General features: G+C 35.5%; 1 protein-coding gene across 1 annotated transcript in view; it reads right to left on the reverse strand.

Annotated features, from left to right (window-relative positions):
- Positions 1 to 17,762, reverse strand: part of POF1B (POF1B actin binding protein) — a gene marked incomplete at its 3' end in the record, with an annotated part of 69,189 nt that overhangs the window by 47,443 nt on the left and 3,984 nt on the right. Inside the window, exons 3-4 of the mRNA XM_017891358.1 lie at positions 9,933 to 10,013; positions 2,447 to 2,548 (exon numbers count right to left, since the gene is read on the reverse strand). Coding sequence (XP_017746847.1) covers positions 2,447 to 2,548; positions 9,933 to 10,013 — 183 coding nt within the window. The remainder of the gene's footprint in view (positions 1 to 2,446; positions 2,549 to 9,932; positions 10,014 to 17,762) is intronic.

Genomic DNA, 17,762 nt, shown 5'->3' on the forward strand with positions numbered 1-17,762 from the left:
AAAAAAAAAAACTCCTTTGTTAGTGTATCAGTTGTCTCTTGAATAAAACACTGACATTCCCGTCATCTGTGGTGCCCTGCAGTTTACCTGAGCCCATTTGGCCTATGAACCATTTACTGGTACCACTGAGGTCTTAGCAGGTTTTCAGTTTTTAATTCTTACACCTGACTACTAAAGTTCTTTTTCTAAAGCAAAATGTTCATATATTCATCATATTTTTAAAATACATAATAAGCTGAATTTTTAAAGTACAAAAAGATCAAACATTTCTGATTTGTCATATTGTTTTTCCTTTTTGATAGAGTAAAAAGAATTATGATGAGTACAAATCATATGAATTGGATAGTTATCTTGCACCTGGCACCACTTTACCACCCTTCCACTACAAAGATCTCTTTTTTCTTGAACAGTTCTCATCTCCTAAGAGCTAGTCCTATTTGATTTGGTCACATGTGATGGTAAATAGGTTCATCCAGACTTCGGCTTTACTCAGATTGTCCTAGTTTATCTCCATCACTGAGGAAACTACTAGGACAAAGCAATTGAAGTTTGCTCTATCTGCATGGTTCCTTTTACATTGGGTAGCTTTCATGGCGGTTCCCAAACTCCCAAACTGTGTAAGTAATTAATAAGAAAAAGTGGGCATAAACAAGTAAATACTCAAGTTAACAGTAAATAGCTGCAGTATTCTCTTAAAGGAGCTAGTCTTTAGTTGTTCCAGCTGCACAGCAACAATGTACAAGATACTCAATCTTTTACTCTAGAGTCCAATAATTAGAAATACTATTTGTTCTCTTGAAAATGAGAAGCTAGAAGCAGCATGAAATGATTTGCCTCTAACATTCCTTACTATTTAAAACGTGTCAAACTTATTTTCTGTAGCCCAGGTGGATAAAGGACAGATGTTATAATTTGATTTGTTATAAAGGAAAACGCTCCTTGAAGAATAGGTACATTTCATGAAATTTTTTCTACTTGGTATCATAATGTCCAGAAATATTCTGCTGCTCCTCTGTAAGATATGTGTTCAATACAGATCATGGCAAACCCTTCAGACTGTATCTAGCTTTCCAAGCAAACCAAAATGTTAAAGATTTGCATGTTTATGATTCTGAAAGTTTGCTTCATTTTAACTGAACACAAATAAGTAATAATGTATTAGTTCCTATGAATCTGGTATGTCCACAAGTGCTCATAAAATAAAATGAGTTCTTATGCCAAAAGTTCAAAAGGAAAAGATACAATTTTTTAGTCAGTTTGATTTGCATATAAAAATGATATTGTTATCAAAACTGATTTTATAGTATTTTAACTGCCTATTATGGGTCGAACTGTACCCTCCCACAGCCAAGATATGCTGAAGTCCTAACTCCAGTAACTCAGAATGTGACTCTATTTAGAGACAGAGTCTTTATAGAGATAATCAAGTCATTAGGATGGCCCTAATACAATATTACTGGTGTCCTTATAAAAATGCAAATTTGGACACAGAAACAAACATGCAGAGACGGAAGATGATGTGAAGACACACAGGAAAGTTTCCATAGGAAGACAAAGTACTGCAGTGATGCATCTACAAGCCAAGGAATGTCTGAGGCTACCAAAAGCAAGGAGACAGGAATGGAAGAGTTCCTTCTCTGGCAGCTTCAGAGAGAACATAGCCCTGCCAACACAGTAAGTTCAGACTTCTGGCCTCCAGAAATGTGAGACAATAAATTTCTGTTGTTTTAAACCACACAGTTTGTGGTACTTTGTTGCAGCAGCCCTGAGAAACTAATACACTGCCCTAGTTCAAGAATGTCCAACAGACAAGTCCTGGACATTGGACTGGACATGCTTGTATGAACTGAGAAGAGCAATATGAAACCTCAGTTCGTTATAGTAACAACTCTGCATGAAGGACTTGTGGCTCTAGATGCCATGGAATTACTGCAGCCTTGCTGCAGTTTTATACTTGGTCTGTCGATTTGAGTGTAACAGAATTTTTCAAATGTACTAGAAGCTTTAGTTTTCTAGATCTTTTACAGTATATGGTATTTCACATATCTGTTCCTATGTATTGTTTATTTAAAATTCATTCTATATTAAAAGAATTAGAACAAAATTATGTTTTAAATTATGATTTTTGTTGGACCAGTTTAAAGGAAAACATACAAGGCATTGGGATATCTATATTAAGTTCAGATTCTGCCATTAATTTTCTATGTGACTTCACATATCCTGGTTTCAATTTTCTTTCAGTAAAAAGAGGACAATAATACTTCATATGAAAAATGGATATGAAAGTATTAAGGATAGTATGAAGGGTTCTAGATATCATAGCATATTATAAGTCATGGTGGTCTTGCCTTGCACTTCACAGTTGAATGTCACTTGAGCTCTATTAAAATACTCACAATTCAAAATTATACACTTAAAAACAAGTTTTAAAACAAACATTACTTACCTGATCAGTATTTAGCTTCTCCACTTTTCTTATTGTTTTTTCATAAATAACGTTGTTTCCTGGGAAGAAATGGCTTCCCCTTAGGAATTGAGACAGTGGTTCCTAAAATGATAGTAAATTACATGTTTTGTTTTGAAAGTTGTCTTTTCAGAGTAACGTTAAATTAGGCAAATATCCAGTGTCTAATAGGCTCCGAGGTAGTGGCCGTCCTTAGGAAGAGAGTGGAATGACATCCCAATAATGTTGGTAGATGCAAGGAAATAATAATAAAGGTAGTTCCCTTTATCAAAAAGAACAATCTGGATTTCTCCTATTACATTTTACTAGACCTAATAACATCTTTTGTGGAGATTGGTGGAGAGTGGAAAAGATAATTTTCTCTCTGTTCCTAAGGCAAGATATAATGAGTTTCCTTTGAGGTATGCAAGCATGAGGTCAATCTCATTTAAATTGGGTTCACTGGAAGATTTCTTTCTATGCAAAAATTGTTGGAGAAATGCAAAATAAACATATTTCAGCATGACTAGGCCACAAAGTAGGTAGAAATATATTAAAGATTTTTTTCTGCAACTCAGTTGGGTGCCCTTGAAATGTACAATTCTTAATTGTGATTATAATCAAGGCTAAGACTCTCAGAACAACATATGTTTTGAATATTAAGAGCAGAGTAGAGGCTTTAAGAGCCACTTTATCTCCATATATTCAACTAAATTGCTGTAAGATTAGCTGAGTGCCTAGAAGATGTCAGCCAATGAAATATAGGCTGGTGACATGTCCAAAATCTGAAAGAAATTGGGGAAGAGCTAATAAGAATCAGACCAGGAGTCTAAAATAAATGTCATATGCACCATATTCTTTTCCCTTTCTTTAGTTTTCATTTGAAGTCTACTTGTGTAGGGAGATCTGGGGTTGTTTTGTTTGTTGTTTTTCTATGAAACATAATTTGCATTCATTTATTTTGTGATATAGGGGAATACTATAGAAGACCACATAGGCAAGCCTGTTACTGGTTAATGTATTTACAAACATTTCAAAATCAACAAAACGTACTAGGATTTTTGTAGTCTGCTATTGCAAATACTCATAGAGCAGCTGGACCAAAACACTGATTGTTTAAAAGGCAAGATGCTGTTGAATCAAAAGTTACATACTTACTGTATTTAGGTTTGAGCAAAAGGTGTTTTAACCAACTGTTCCTTGGGGACTTTGGTAAAACAAATATATAAGTGACCAAATCTGACTAGGTGATGATGTATTAAATCTAAAGCTGGATATATTTAGAAAGATTTTCCTAGAAGCTATTTTGTGTGTGTTTATTTTTTTTTGTAAAAGAGCCCCTATGGTAGTTATGTGCAATCATGAAACACATGCTTAAGTGCTTGCTATGCACAGTGTACTTTGCTACATGCTTTGAGGCATAAAAATATAAGTCTGACTTTTTATTACCAGGAGCATTTATTATTGATCAGTACTCATCAAACTATGGTAGATAGCCTATTTTGATTCTGTCCTCAAGCTAAGAATGGAAGTTAGATTTTAAAGGACTATAAATAAAAAACAAAGGCCAAGGCCCTATGTGGCCAGCAAAACCTAAAATATTTGTTATCTGTTTCTTTACAGAAAAATTATGCCAATCCCTGATCTAGATAATATATGAACACAAACATATATGCAAGGTAGAAAGAGACAAATGCCCTTACATGTACAGAGAAAGAACTTACGGGATGGAGTTCAGAGGAAAAAAACTGAGTTCCATCTGATGGTGCTCTAGTAGGATACCTGGATTAGGTGGCATTTGGAAGAAGATTAAAGTGGTCTTTGAATATGAGAAAACGGAAGAAAATGGTATTCCAAGTGAAGGAAACAAAACAATTAAAGTCACCAAGTTTGGAAAAGTGTAAGTTATATGTTTAGGACACACTTAGCAGATAGGGCTTGGTTCTTCAAGCGGTGAGAAGTCTTTATGTGCTTTTAAACAGGGGTATGAGGTGAAGTTTACTTCAGGGAGATTAATTAGAGGAAGAGTACAGATGAGGAGACTGGTAAGATTATCCTAATAATCAAAGATGGTACTGTTCAAAGATGACTCTGAGATCTTGAACCTGAGGAGTCTACTACATGGTACCAAAAATGAAAATGTTGAGGCATTTTATGTGCTCCTAATAAGAATCTAGGTCTGATTATGTTTTTATTCCCCAGAACACTTAGCAAACTACATAGTGCATAGTAATCCCTTTAACATGTGGCAAATGATTGCAAATAGCTCCCAAAGAGACTCTTTTACAAAAAAATGTCTGGATAGTCACTCAGATATAGATGTTTAACACATAGGTGAAAACGCAGGTCTGGAACTAAGTGGGGAGTGGAAAGCTACAGATCTATTATACATATCAAGATCACCTGCTCACTAGTGCTGGATTAAGCCAGGCAATTGCTGAATAGTCAAATGAAGAGCAAATATAGAACTAGACATGTCTCAAGAGGTCTTAGAAGAGAAAATATTGTAATTTAAGGGAAGAGTAATTTTCAAGAAGCAGCTGGAAGTCAAAGGTAAAAATGTTTCAAAGTGGCCAACAGATGAGAATTATAAAGTGGATTGGATTTGGATTACTACAAATCCATTGGGTTTGACTACTAAAATCAGTGGAAGAAAGTATAATGGGAGAGAAATAATTGAGTCATAAAACCTATATCTCAGTTCTTCCTTCTCCTATGTGCTGCAGAAAATCAGGTAGGCCATTAACCTAATCAGAGGCTCAGTTTTCTTAGCATAGGGAGGGTAATGCAGAATATTAAGTAACATCATGTGTCTTAAAGTACGCTTAATCTATAATTTTAATGTACAAATTACATTTGTTTTAAATAATATTGTAATATAATATTTAAAATCCATACTGTGTTTTAAATAATATTGATAATTCCCTTATGACTTTTCTATAAAAACATACACAAGTTGGCTTACTGAGGGCAGGGACTTTGACTGTCTTGAGTACCACATAGTGAGTGAATAGATGACTGAGTGAGAAGGAATGATATGAAACTTCATCTTAGGAATGTAACCATCCTCTAAGAGAGGGAAAACAAATTTAGCAAAAGCATGAATTTTTTTTTCCGTGAAATGAAGTTCACTATAAATGATGAACAATCATTTTTTTTACAAGACAAAAGATGGCCTAGGCACAAACAATGTTATTCTGTCTCGAATATTTTGGTCATATTACTTGAATGACTTACTGAAAAAAAAACCTCCAAATTTAGGGGACTATTATTTTCCCCAAATCTGTGAGAAAGTAAATCAAAAATTCATATAAATAAACAATTCTGTGAAAATAAGTCAACAAAATAAATTTAATCAGAAGTTTTAGATTTCTCAACAAATGAACTGCTAGACAACTCTACTATTTTGGCACCTTCTTTTTCTCAACCTGTCCATTTGAATTGGTGCCAGATCCGCCCTAAAAATTAATAGGTGTTTTCAAAGTGGCAGATCTTATCATTTTAATTGTAACAGCTAGAATCTCTGGCAGTAATTCTCACATCTAACAAAATATATAATCCCCAACATCTACTTTACCGTTCCCAGGCCCCAAAACCTTGGTGGAAATTTTTTTTAAAAAAAGATTTGCTGATTTGGCTCATTACAATTTGAAGATATCCAACTTCAAGTAGACCCTCCAACCTTTGTTGTTATATTTGTATTCATTAATTCTTTATAACATTGATAATATTTTCATTTTCCTCAACTCCCGTGCTTATACTCCGTCTTTCTCCTCCTATTTACAGTGAAAACCAAGATAATCTATCTAATTAGATCTCTCTATTTTCCTGCACTTCTCAAAATCTCTTTTCTGCTCCTTCCATCCACTTAAGGAAAAGATGCATTCTCTCTCTCTTTCTCTTTTTTCCTGAAGTCATTTCTCCATCTGTACCTGGAATCCCATTCCTTCTTACGTCTTCCAGAATATTATCCCATTTGTCTACTTTCTCTGTTGCATCTTTAGCCTTTCTTATTACTGTTAATGGTCAAACTCTATTTCTCAAACCTCATCTTCTTAGGCCTTTTGGTCATTTGAGATGGTTGAGCACCCCATATTTGCATTTGCTTCAGTTATGGTGTGTTCACATCTCTCGCTGATAACCCCTCTGTCTGTGAAAGTGGCTCCTTCCTTCTGTTCACTTAAAGTAGACATTTCTCAAAGTTCTGACCCAATCTTCTCCATTACCTCTTAGTGATCTCACTCATTCCCATAGCTTCAATGATACCTTTAAGAGGAATGATTCCCACATCTCTGTCAAATGTGACCTTTGAGTTGTTTTTTAACTGCCTGTTAGGTGTCTTTCTGTTTCTATGCACCTAAAATGCTACTGGTTCAAATAAAACTCAAAATTTCACCCTTTTCTAAATCTACTTCTCCTCCCACTCACATTTCAATCACTTTAAGTGAGTCACCTTACTCTCAGTGTCTCAAGCTAAAAAGCTTAGGGTCATATTGACTTTTCTCCGTATCCAATAAGTCATCGAATCTTGTTAAAGCTACCATCTAAAATAGCTGTCAGAAAAGATACAGAGTGATGAATTAGCATCAGAAGACCTGAGCAAGTTATACTTATTCAAACTTTCATTTCCTTAGTAGTAAAACGATACTAACAAGATTAATCATACTAATACCTTAAATACCATAATAAATCCTTCCCTGATTTCCCCCAAACAAATGTATTATCTCCGACATCTGAACTCCAATAATAATTTATCTGTAGTCCTTTCATGGTATCTATCCTACATCTCATCATGTACTCTACATAGCTATTTGTGGACCTGTCTTATTTCTTTCCCTGATAAGAGCTGTATGCTCCTTTAATTTGGGAAACATGTCTTATTTCCCTTTCTGTTGAGAGACTGTATAGTGTCTTCCCCATAGCAGGAGCTTCACCACTGGAAAATTAATGAAATTGATTAGTATTAATTGGACTATATCCACTAATGGAACAAATGTATTTCCTTCATTTCTGGATCAGATGTTAACCAGAATGCATAAATCCTTAGATTAAATGATGACAAATGGAGATCAGGAACAACAAAAAATAAGAAGACTCAACAGAGATAGAAAAAATCATAATGGAACATGTGGATTGAGATTATTTTAATTACAGGAAAAAGAAAGATTAGACAAGCTGGGAGGTGAAAGAGGATGAAATTGCTGTTTAGAAGGCTCAGCTTATTATAAATATTATAAATATTGTAATTAAACTAGAATCTTCTCATGAGGGAATTTAAAAGAGCAAACAAAAAAAGAATCTACTTAGATAAATAAAATGGGGGATATAGCTAAACAGGTTTTTTAAGCTATTCTGTAAAACAAGTTAGATTACTTTTCATTTACAAAGCATCGTGAAACTTGAAATTTGCTTCATTCCTCAATAATGGAAAGAGTTAAATGATTTAAAATGACCATTTTCTTCAACTGTCTGCTGGGACTTTGTCCTGAGAGAAAAATCGATATGACTGTGTTCAACTACATGTTGATCAGGTCTTACGGGGTAGGCTCAGTTTTTCCAATATGTTAGGTATTTGCATATATACTTCTAATTTCTCTGTTCTTGTAACTACATGTGGGTAAGGGCGTGCATAAGTGAGTATTAGATCCTAATTCACCTCCATCATCAATTGTCCTTCATTTGCAAATGTCTCACTCCCATCTCTCTATTGTTCAATTTCAGTTCCAATTTTGCTCCATTGTAATTGAATGGTTTTGCACTAGCTAGGAACTTAAGTTGAAGAAGGTTGGGACCTTGTTTTGTTTACTGCTTTATCCTCCAGTTCTTAGGGCAATTTCTAGAATGCAATAGGCAATCAATAAATATTTATTGAGTAATGACTGAATTTCTCTCTGCTTCCATTTTTTTTTTTTTCACCTTTTTAGGATTAACCAGGATATAATATTGAAATTGCCCAGCACGGAGTATATACCTAATAGTTATTAATTCTTTTTTTTCCCTATTAACTAAAGAATAAGGATTCGTCCAAAGTCATGTAAGAGTTGCTGGCAAAGTGGATGGGAATCCAAATGATTGGACATTTTAAATCTCTCTGGATATATCCTAGGCAAGCACAGCAATTCTCACACTATGAAAATAATGGGTATCTAGAACTAACTCTGAAAGCCAGGAGTATCAAGTGCAATATGCATCCAAGTATGCATATCCCCAGACTATGTGTAAAAGAAAGAAAAGAGAGAGGGAAAGGAAGAAGAGGAATGTGTAAAGTGACTGGCCAAGTAACAGAAAAGATACACTATCCTCTCCCAGGCCCTTTCCATCTCCCCTCCCTACCTCTCCCTCCCTACCTCCATCATTTTCAGATTTATTGCATAAATATTTGATTCTGCAAAAGGAGGAACAGGCAACTGATTTAGCTGTAATAACATGCCCTTTCAATATTTACATGGATGTATGAAAACTCAAGCAAATGTCCAAAACAATCACTCCTCGACTCAGAGCCTCGTAGGTTCATACCGACACACATGCACAACTAGCAGCCTGCCTAGCTAAAGAGCCATGAGAAGATTACTTTTAATAAATAAGTAAATGAAGAAGAAAGGGTTTAGATATTAGTAGAAGCTTAGTACATCTTCCCCACTCACTTAGAATAGTAGGAAGCAGGACCCTTATCTAACCCTTTCCTTTCTACAGCTGAAGTAAATAGTTTATTTTGTCTTATAAGGGAAGGGCAGGATGGCTTCATACCATGGCAGAAAAATAAAGAGCAAACCAAAGAATTGTTGTAGTCCTCTCTGGATCATACTGTTGCCAATTGTGAATCCGATGTCCTTACAACCTCCTAGAGCCTCCTGTTGCAGCTAAAAAAGGGGTATGTGTGCATGAATGTAAATGCATGTGTTGAGGATGGCTTATTATAGTGGAATCTCAGTTTGTGAAATGTAAGGATTTATATCTCAGTAAACAATAATAATGTAATTTTCTAAAAGACTCATTGCTGGGCACAAAAGTTTACACACCACGGGCAATAAAGGCATGGGGCACTATTTAACTTTTGACCTTTAATTTTCATCTTCCTAGTCCATATCTCCATGGCAAAGGTAAATAGACTGAAAACTCCAACTCCCGGTGTAGCAATTGACAGAGCTTTTATGTGAAGCCTGTAAAAGAACTTTGTCCCTTTTTTCTTTCATTCAAAGTGCATAAAAGTCTTTTGTAGCATAAGGGTGGGACTATAGAAGAGGAAAATGTTTACAACTCAAGAATTTCCAACCTGCTTGGAAGTATTGCATCTCTGAGTCAGAATATATAGACGCCTGGTTGTCTGGCATTAAAGATGACATTTATCGATACTGATAATCAGCAATTTATTTTGTAACTGTAAGAAAGTCCAACAATCTGATCTTAAGGATCTGGTAACTGACTAAGCCTTTTTGTTTAAGCAATTAACTTCTAAAGAATTATATGTTGGGAAAAGTTTGTGTCTTACCTGTTCAGGATTTTGTACTACATATTTCCTAATAGTAGTCTGTGGATATGTAGTAACTTTCACTGTTGGAGAATGAAGTTCCTGTACAGAAAAGATAAAAGCTGGATATAATCATAGTTATTTAATTACCTTGGAGCTATCAATAACAATAGGGAACAATTTCCAGTGTGATACTTTTAGTTATTTGCATGAATGATGATGTATGATTGAGTTAATTTTAATTTCAGAAACATGTATAAAAGCATGTGTTCTGTGCCCAGCATTTTACTGGGTACTTGTATTATACTCATTTCATGGTATTTCATCCACATTCCAAACTATATTTGACAAGCATTTTAAAATATTTGTTTCATTATAAATGATTACAAGAAAATAATACCTCAATAGTGATGAATTAAACCTCTGGTTTGGAAAAGACATCTTATCTTAAAAAAAATGAAAAGAGACACAAAGAGAAAAATGTGTATGTGTGTGTAGTTAAACATATAAATCTTTAGTGTGCTGGAAAGAGAGGACCATAGATATCATTGTAAAATGTTGATGGGAAAAGAGTTTTTTTAGGGGGTTCATGTAGATTTATTTATTTTGTAACTTTTATTATAGGTTCAGGAGGACATATTCAGGTTTGTTATATAGGTAAATTCATGACACAGGGGTTTGTTGTACAGATTATTTCATCACCCAGGGACTAAGCCTAGTACCCAGTAGTTATTTTTACTAATCCTCTCCCTCCTCCCACCCTCCATCCTCAAGTGTGGGCCAATGTATATTGTTCCCCTTTTTGTGTCCAGGATTTCTCGTTATTTAGCTCCCACTTACAAGTGAGAACATGCGGTATTTGGTTTTCTGTTCCTGTGTAAGTTTGCTGTTTAATGGCCTACAGCTCCATCCATGTTCCCACAAAAGACATGATCTCATTCTATTTTATGGCTGCCTACTATTCCATGGTGCATATATATATATATATATATATATATATATATATATCACATTTTCTTTATCCAATCTCTCATTAATGGGCATAGTGATTTCATATCTTTGCCTTTGTGAACAATGCTGCAATGAACATTCATGTACATGTGTCTTTATGGTAGAATGATTTATATTCCTTAGGATATATACCCAGTAATGGGATTGCTGAGTTGTATACCCAGTAAGGGGATTTCTGGTAAAAGGGTAGTTCTATTTTTGGTCCTTTGAGGAATTGCCACACTAATTTACATTCCCACCAACAATGTATAAGCTTTCCCTTTTTCTCCACAGTCTCACCAGCATCTGTTAGGTTTTATTTTCTTCTGACTTTTTAATAATAGTCATTCTGACTGTTATGAGATGGAATCTCATTGTGGTTTTGACTTGCATTTCTCTAATGATCAATAATATTGAGCTTCTTTTCATATGCTTGTTGGTTACATGTATGGCTTCTTTTGAGAAGTGTCTGTTCATGTCCTTTGCCCACTTTTAATCGGGTTGTTTGTTTTCTCTTGTAAATTTGTTCAAGTTCCTTATAGATGCTGGATATTAGACTTGTCAAATGTGTAGTTGACAAATATTTTATCCCATTCTATAGGTTGTCCTTTCACTCTATTGATAGTTTCCTTTAATGTGCAGAAGCTCTTTAGTTAAATTAGATTCTGTTTGTCAATTTTACTTTTATTGGGATTGCTTTTGACATTTTGTTTCTATGTCCAGAATGGTATTGCTTAGGTTGTCTTCCAGGGTTTTTAGAGTCTGGGGTTTTACATTTAAGACTGTAATCAATCAATCTTGAGTTGATTTTTGTATATGGTGCAAGGAAGGGGTCCAGTTTCAATCTTCTGCATATGGCTAGCCAGTTATCCCAGCTCAATTTATTGAATAGGGAGTCCATTGCTTGTTTTTGACAGCTTGGTCAAAAATCTGATAGTTGTAAGGTGTGCGGCTTCATTTCTGCACTCTCTATTCTGTTCCATTGGTCTATGTGTCTGTTCTTGTACCAGTACCATGCTGTTTTGGTTACTGTAGCCCTGCAGTAGTTTGAAGTTGGGTAGCGTGATGTCTCCAGCTTTGTTCTTTTTGCTTAGGATTGTCTTGGCTATTAGGGCTCTTTTTCTCATTCCATATGAATTTTAAAATAGTTTTATTTCTAGTTCTGTGAAGAATGTCCTTGGTAGTTTATTAGGAATAGCATTGAATCTATAAGTTACTTTGGACAGCATGATCATTTTAACAATATTGATTCTTCCTATCCATGAGCATGGAATGTTTCTCCATGTTTGTGTCATCTCTGATTTCTTTGAGCAGTGTTTTGTAACTCTCATTGTAGAGATCTTTCACCTCACTAGTTAGCTGTATTCCTAGGTATTTCGTGTGTGTGTGTGTGTGTGTGTGTGTGCATGTGTGTGTGTGTGGCAATTGTGAAAGGGACTGCATTTCTGATTTTGCTCTCGGCATAATTGTTGTCCGTGTATAAGAATGTTAGTGATTTTGCACATTGATTTGGTATCCTGAAATTTGGCTGAAGTTGTTGATCAGCTTAAGGTAGTTTTTGGCTAAGACTATGGGGGTTTCTAGATATAGAATCATGTCAACTGCAAACAGGGATAGTTTGACTTCCTCTCTTTCTATTTTAATGTTCTTCATTTCTTTCTCTTACCTGTTTGCTCTGACCAGTACTCCCAACACTATGTTGAATAGGAGTGGGGAGAGGGGGCATCCTTGTCTTGTGCAGGGTTTCAAGGGGAATGCTTCCAGCTTTTTCCCTTTCACCATGGTGTTGGTTGTAGGTTTGTCATATATGGCTCTTATTATTTTAAAGTATGTTCCTTCAATACCTAGTTTATTGAGACTTTTTAACGTGAAGCAATGTTAAATTTTATCAAAAGCCTTTCTGCATTTATTGAGGTAATCATGTGGTTTTGTCTATAGTTCTGTTTATGTGATGCATTGCATTTATTGATTTGTGAATGCTGAACCAGTGTTGCATCCCAGAAGTGAAACCTATCTGATGGTGGTGGATTGGCTTTTTGATGTGCTGCTGGATTAAGTTTGCAAGCATTTGGTGGAGGACTTTTGCATCAATGCTCATCAGGGATATTGGCCTGAAGCTTTCTCTTTTTTTGTTGTGTCTCTGTCAGGTTTTGGTATCAAGGTGATGCTGGCCTCATAGAATGATTTGGGGAGGAATCCCACCTCTTCATTTTTTTTGTAGTACTTTCAATATGAATGGTACCAACTCTTCTTTGCACATCTGGTAGAATTTGGCTGTGAATCCATCTGGTCTTGGGCTTTTTGTTGTTGTTGTTAGGTTATTTATTACTGATTCAATTTTGGAGCTCATTATTGGTCTGCTCAGAGATTCAATTTCTTCCTGCTTCCGTCTTGGGAGGAAAAATGTGTCCAGGAATTCATTCATCTCTACTAGGTTTTTCAGTTTATATGCATAGAGGTGTTTGTAGCAGTTTCTAATGGTTATTTTTATTTCTGTGAGATCAGTGATAACATCCCCTTTGTCATTTCTAAGTGTGTTTATTTGGATCTTCTCTCTCTTCTTCTTTATCAGTCTAACCAGTAGCACATGTGCCTTATTAATTTTTTGAGAAAACGAACTCCTGGATTTGTTGATCTTTTGAATGTTTTTTTGTGTCTCAATTTCCTTTAGTTCAGCAATGATTTTGGTTATTTCTTGTCTTCTGCTAGCTTTGGGGTTTCGTTTGCTCTTCATTTTCTAATTCTTACTGTTGTGATGTTAGGTTGTTAATTTGAGATCTTTCTAACTTCTGGTTGTGGGTGTTTAATGCTATAAATTTTCCTCTTAACACTGCCTTAGCTGCGTACCAGAGATTCTGGCATGTTGTGTCTTTGTTCTCACTTGTTTCAAATAACTTCTTGATTTCTGCCTTAATGTCATTATTTACCCAAAAGTCACTCAAGAGCATGTTGTTTAATTTCCACGTAAATGCATGATTTTGAGGGATTTTTTAAAATTTGACTTCTATTTTTATTGCGCTTTGGTCCAAGAAGGTGTTTGGTATGATTTCAGTTCTTTTGCATTTCCTGAGCATTGTTTTATATCTGATTGTTTGGTGAATTTTAGAGCATGTGCTATGTGATGATGAGAAGAATGTATAGTATGTTGTTTTGGGGAGGAGAAGTTCCGTAGAGGTCTATCTGATCTATTTGGTCAAATCTTGAGTTCAGGACCTGAGTATCTTTGTTAAGTTTCTGCCTTGATGAGCTGTCTAATACTTTCAGTGGAGTGTTGATGTCTCCTACTGTTATTGCATGGAAGTCTACATCTCTTTGTAGGTCTCTAAGAAATTGCTTTATGAATCTTGGTACTCCTGTGATGGGTGCATATATATTTAGGATAGTTAAGTCTTCCTGTTAAATTGAAATATTTACTATTAGGTAATGCCCTTCTTTGTCTTTTTTTTGCCTTTGTTCGTTTAAAGTCTGTTTTATCAGAGACTAGGATTGCAACCCTTGACTTTTTTTTGCTTTCTGTTTGCTTGGTAAATATTCCTCTATCCCTTTATTTTGAGCCTGTGTGTATCTTTGCACATGAGATGGGTCTCCTGAATACAGCACACTGATGGGTCTTGNTATCTTTCTTAAAGTCTGTGATTTTTAGCCTACGGGTGTCATTGTATGTGAGATGGGTCTCTTGAAGACAGCATTTTTTGGGGGGAGTCTAGGTTCTTCATCCAGCTTGCCATTCTGTGCCTTTTAACCAGGGCATTTAGCCCATTTACATTCAAGGTTGGTATTGAAGTGTGTGCATTTGATTCTGTTATTATTTTGTTAACTGGTTATTGTGCTGGCTTGTTTGTGTGGCTGCTTTATAATGTAACTGATCTGTGCACTTAAGTGTGTTTTTCTATTGACTGGTAATGATCTTTACTTTCCATGTTTAGTGTGCCTTTCAAGATCTCTTGTAAGGCAGGTCTGATGGTAACAAACTCCCTTATCATTTGCTTATCTGAAAATAATCTTATTTACCCTTTGCTTCAGAAGTTTAGTTTGACTGGATATGAAATCCTTGTTTGATGATTTTTTTCTTTAATAGTATTGAATACAGGCCTCTAATCTCTCCTGGCTTGAGGGTTTCTGCTGAAAAGTCCACTGTTAGCCTGATGGGTTTTCCTTTGTAAGTGACCTGCCCTTTCTCTCTAGCTGCCATTAACATTCTTTGTTTCATTTCAACCTTGAAAAATCTGCTGATTATGTGTCTTGAGGATTATCTTATTGTGTAGAACCTTGCATGGTTCTCCGTATTTTCTAAATTTGACTGTTGGCCTCTCTAGCAAGGTTAGGGAAGTTTTCATGGACTATATCCTAAAATGTTTTTCCAAGGTTTTGCTTTCTCCCTGTCCCTTTCAGAGTTGCCAATAATTCATAGATTTAGCTTGTTTACATAATCCCATATTCCTCAGAGATTTTGTTCATTCTTTTTAATTCTTTTTTTCTTTATTTTTGTCTGACTGTCTTATTTCAAAGAGCCAGTCTTCAGGTTCTGAGATTCTTTCCTTGGCTTGATGTATTCTTCTTTTAATACTTGTGATTGCATTGTGAAATTCTTCTAGTGTGTTTTTTCAGCTCTATCAGATCAGTTAGGTTCTTTTTTTACTAGCTATTCCATGTGTCGGTTCTTGTATCATTTTATTGTGATTATTAGTTTTCTCAGATTGGGTTTTGCCATTCTCCTAAATCTCAATGATCTTTATTTCTATCCATATTCTGAATTCTGTTTCTGTTATTTCAGCCAGTACAGCCTGGTTAAGAACCTTTGTTGGAGAACAAGTGTGATCATTTGGAGGACATAAGCCACTCTGTCCTTTTGAGTTGCCAGTGTTCTTGCATTGGTTCTTTCTTATCTCCGTGTGTGGGTGTTCCTTTAATTGCAGTGTAGGTTGAACACAGTCAATAGACTTCTTTTTTGGATGTTTTCACAGGGCTGAGATTTTGTGCAGGGTCTAAATAGCTGACTTCTTGTCTTTGGTTTCACAGGGAGTTATGTTAGTGAGGTATTGTTGTTGAAGCTTTGGGTTGTGATCCAATATGTGGCGCTTAGGCACAGCAGTCTGTTGGTAGGCTCTTGCGCAGTCCCATTGCTCCTCTGTTATTTCCTCACAGTTGCAGCTATGCTCCCTCTCAATGCCCTGAAAGTGTGGGCTCCTCTTCCACTTGAGTGCTGGCTGTAAATTGTGGCTTGGCACTCCAGGGATGGCCATTACAGCTCTATGGTGATATCAGTGTTTGTTTTCTCCTCAACTTGGAGGCAGCAGAGAGGACCTTAGCAGTGGTTGGGGTCAAAGGTCTTTTACTTGTCTCCCGGGGACTCCACCCAGGGAAATACAGGTCAGCAATCACTCAGTGCTATCAGCCCGGGACGGAGGCTCTGTGTTGTAGGCCTAAGCCGGGGGTTCCCTGCCTGGTAATGAGCAGACAAGGGGTTCCATGGCAGGGAAAAGAGTTAATATCATCCATATAAAGAGAGTTCTCATATATCAATGAGAACAAAATCACACTTATAGAAAAATGAGCAAATGACATGAATGGTTATAAAAAATTTGTGCAGCGTCTAAATTTATAAAAAATAAAAGCAAATGGTTAATAAACTTAACAAAAAGTGTTCAGCCAAGCTAGGAATCAAACATAGCAGAAGAATGCCATTATTTTACTGGAAATTTTTAAAAATAAGAATGCTGATGAAGGTTCAGCAGGGCAGGTATTCTCTTATGGAGAAGGGAAAGATTGAATAATCATCCATGGATTGGAATATGTAGCCATTAAATAATGATCTTGAATAATACAAATTTATATTAAAAGATCATAATATCATACAAATGAGAAAATGAGGATATAAAACTGTATATACGGTATAAACTCAATTTTGTATTTGAATGGAAGAAAACACAACAAAATATAAAGAGTAGTAATCTCCAGGTGGAGGAAGGAATCATGAGTGATTTTTGTTTTTGCTTCTTTATATTCTTTCACAGTTCTAAAATTTTCTACAACAAACACATATTTTCATTATCAGAAATAATATGTATAGTAAACCCAATTTGAAAGCCCTTAATTATGAAAAATGAAATAGTTAATACAATTTTTTGACTGGATTTGAGTGTAGTCATCACCCCTGTGATTTAAGTGAACTTACTTTTTGAGGCAATCTCACTTTGGTGGTCCTATAGGGCTACATTTCTAAGTCAGTTATGACCTTTATCCCACTGTCCAGTGGTTTGTTATGTATGTGGCCCATGCTAGTCTGTGAGCTCCTTGAAAATAGTGATTGTGTCTAATTTATCTTGGTGCAATATGTGGCACATACTTGGTGTTCAGCAAATGTAAGCTGAGTAAGTGCATTACTCTAATTGACCTAACTCTAATCTAGACCAAACTGAGAAGTGGTAGGGAAACTTTTCTTTAATAATCCTCTTATTTTTCTACATAATATCATATTTTCCTTGCTGTACTCAAGGACTAAAGACCAGTTTTTGTTCATTTGTCTCCTCACTATCCAAGTTCACATCCTGACCCCGCACTGGGTCAGATTGTTTTCTTAAAACAGCATCTCCTGCCTTCCTACCTTCTAAATCCCATAACCCCTTTACTCCTCTTTCATGTAACAACAAACTTAGAGTGCTTTATGTTTTACTTTCTTAGAATTTACGTTTTTTATATATGGCAATTACTTAATGAAACACATATTTTAATATTCTGTTTATTATTATAGCTACCTTTTGGATACACAATACCTAGATTCAAGAATAATCCTAAAAGTGGGATTATTAGGCCATAAAGGCTAAGGAAATAGACCCTTGTGTGTCTTTCTTTTTTTTTTTT

Source organism: Rhinopithecus bieti, unplaced genomic scaffold, assembly GCF_001698545.2.
Source record: "Rhinopithecus bieti isolate Rb0 unplaced genomic scaffold, ASM169854v2 scaffold_21615, whole genome shotgun sequence".
In the NCBI taxonomy this organism is placed as follows: domain Eukaryota; kingdom Metazoa; phylum Chordata; class Mammalia; order Primates; family Cercopithecidae; genus Rhinopithecus; species Rhinopithecus bieti.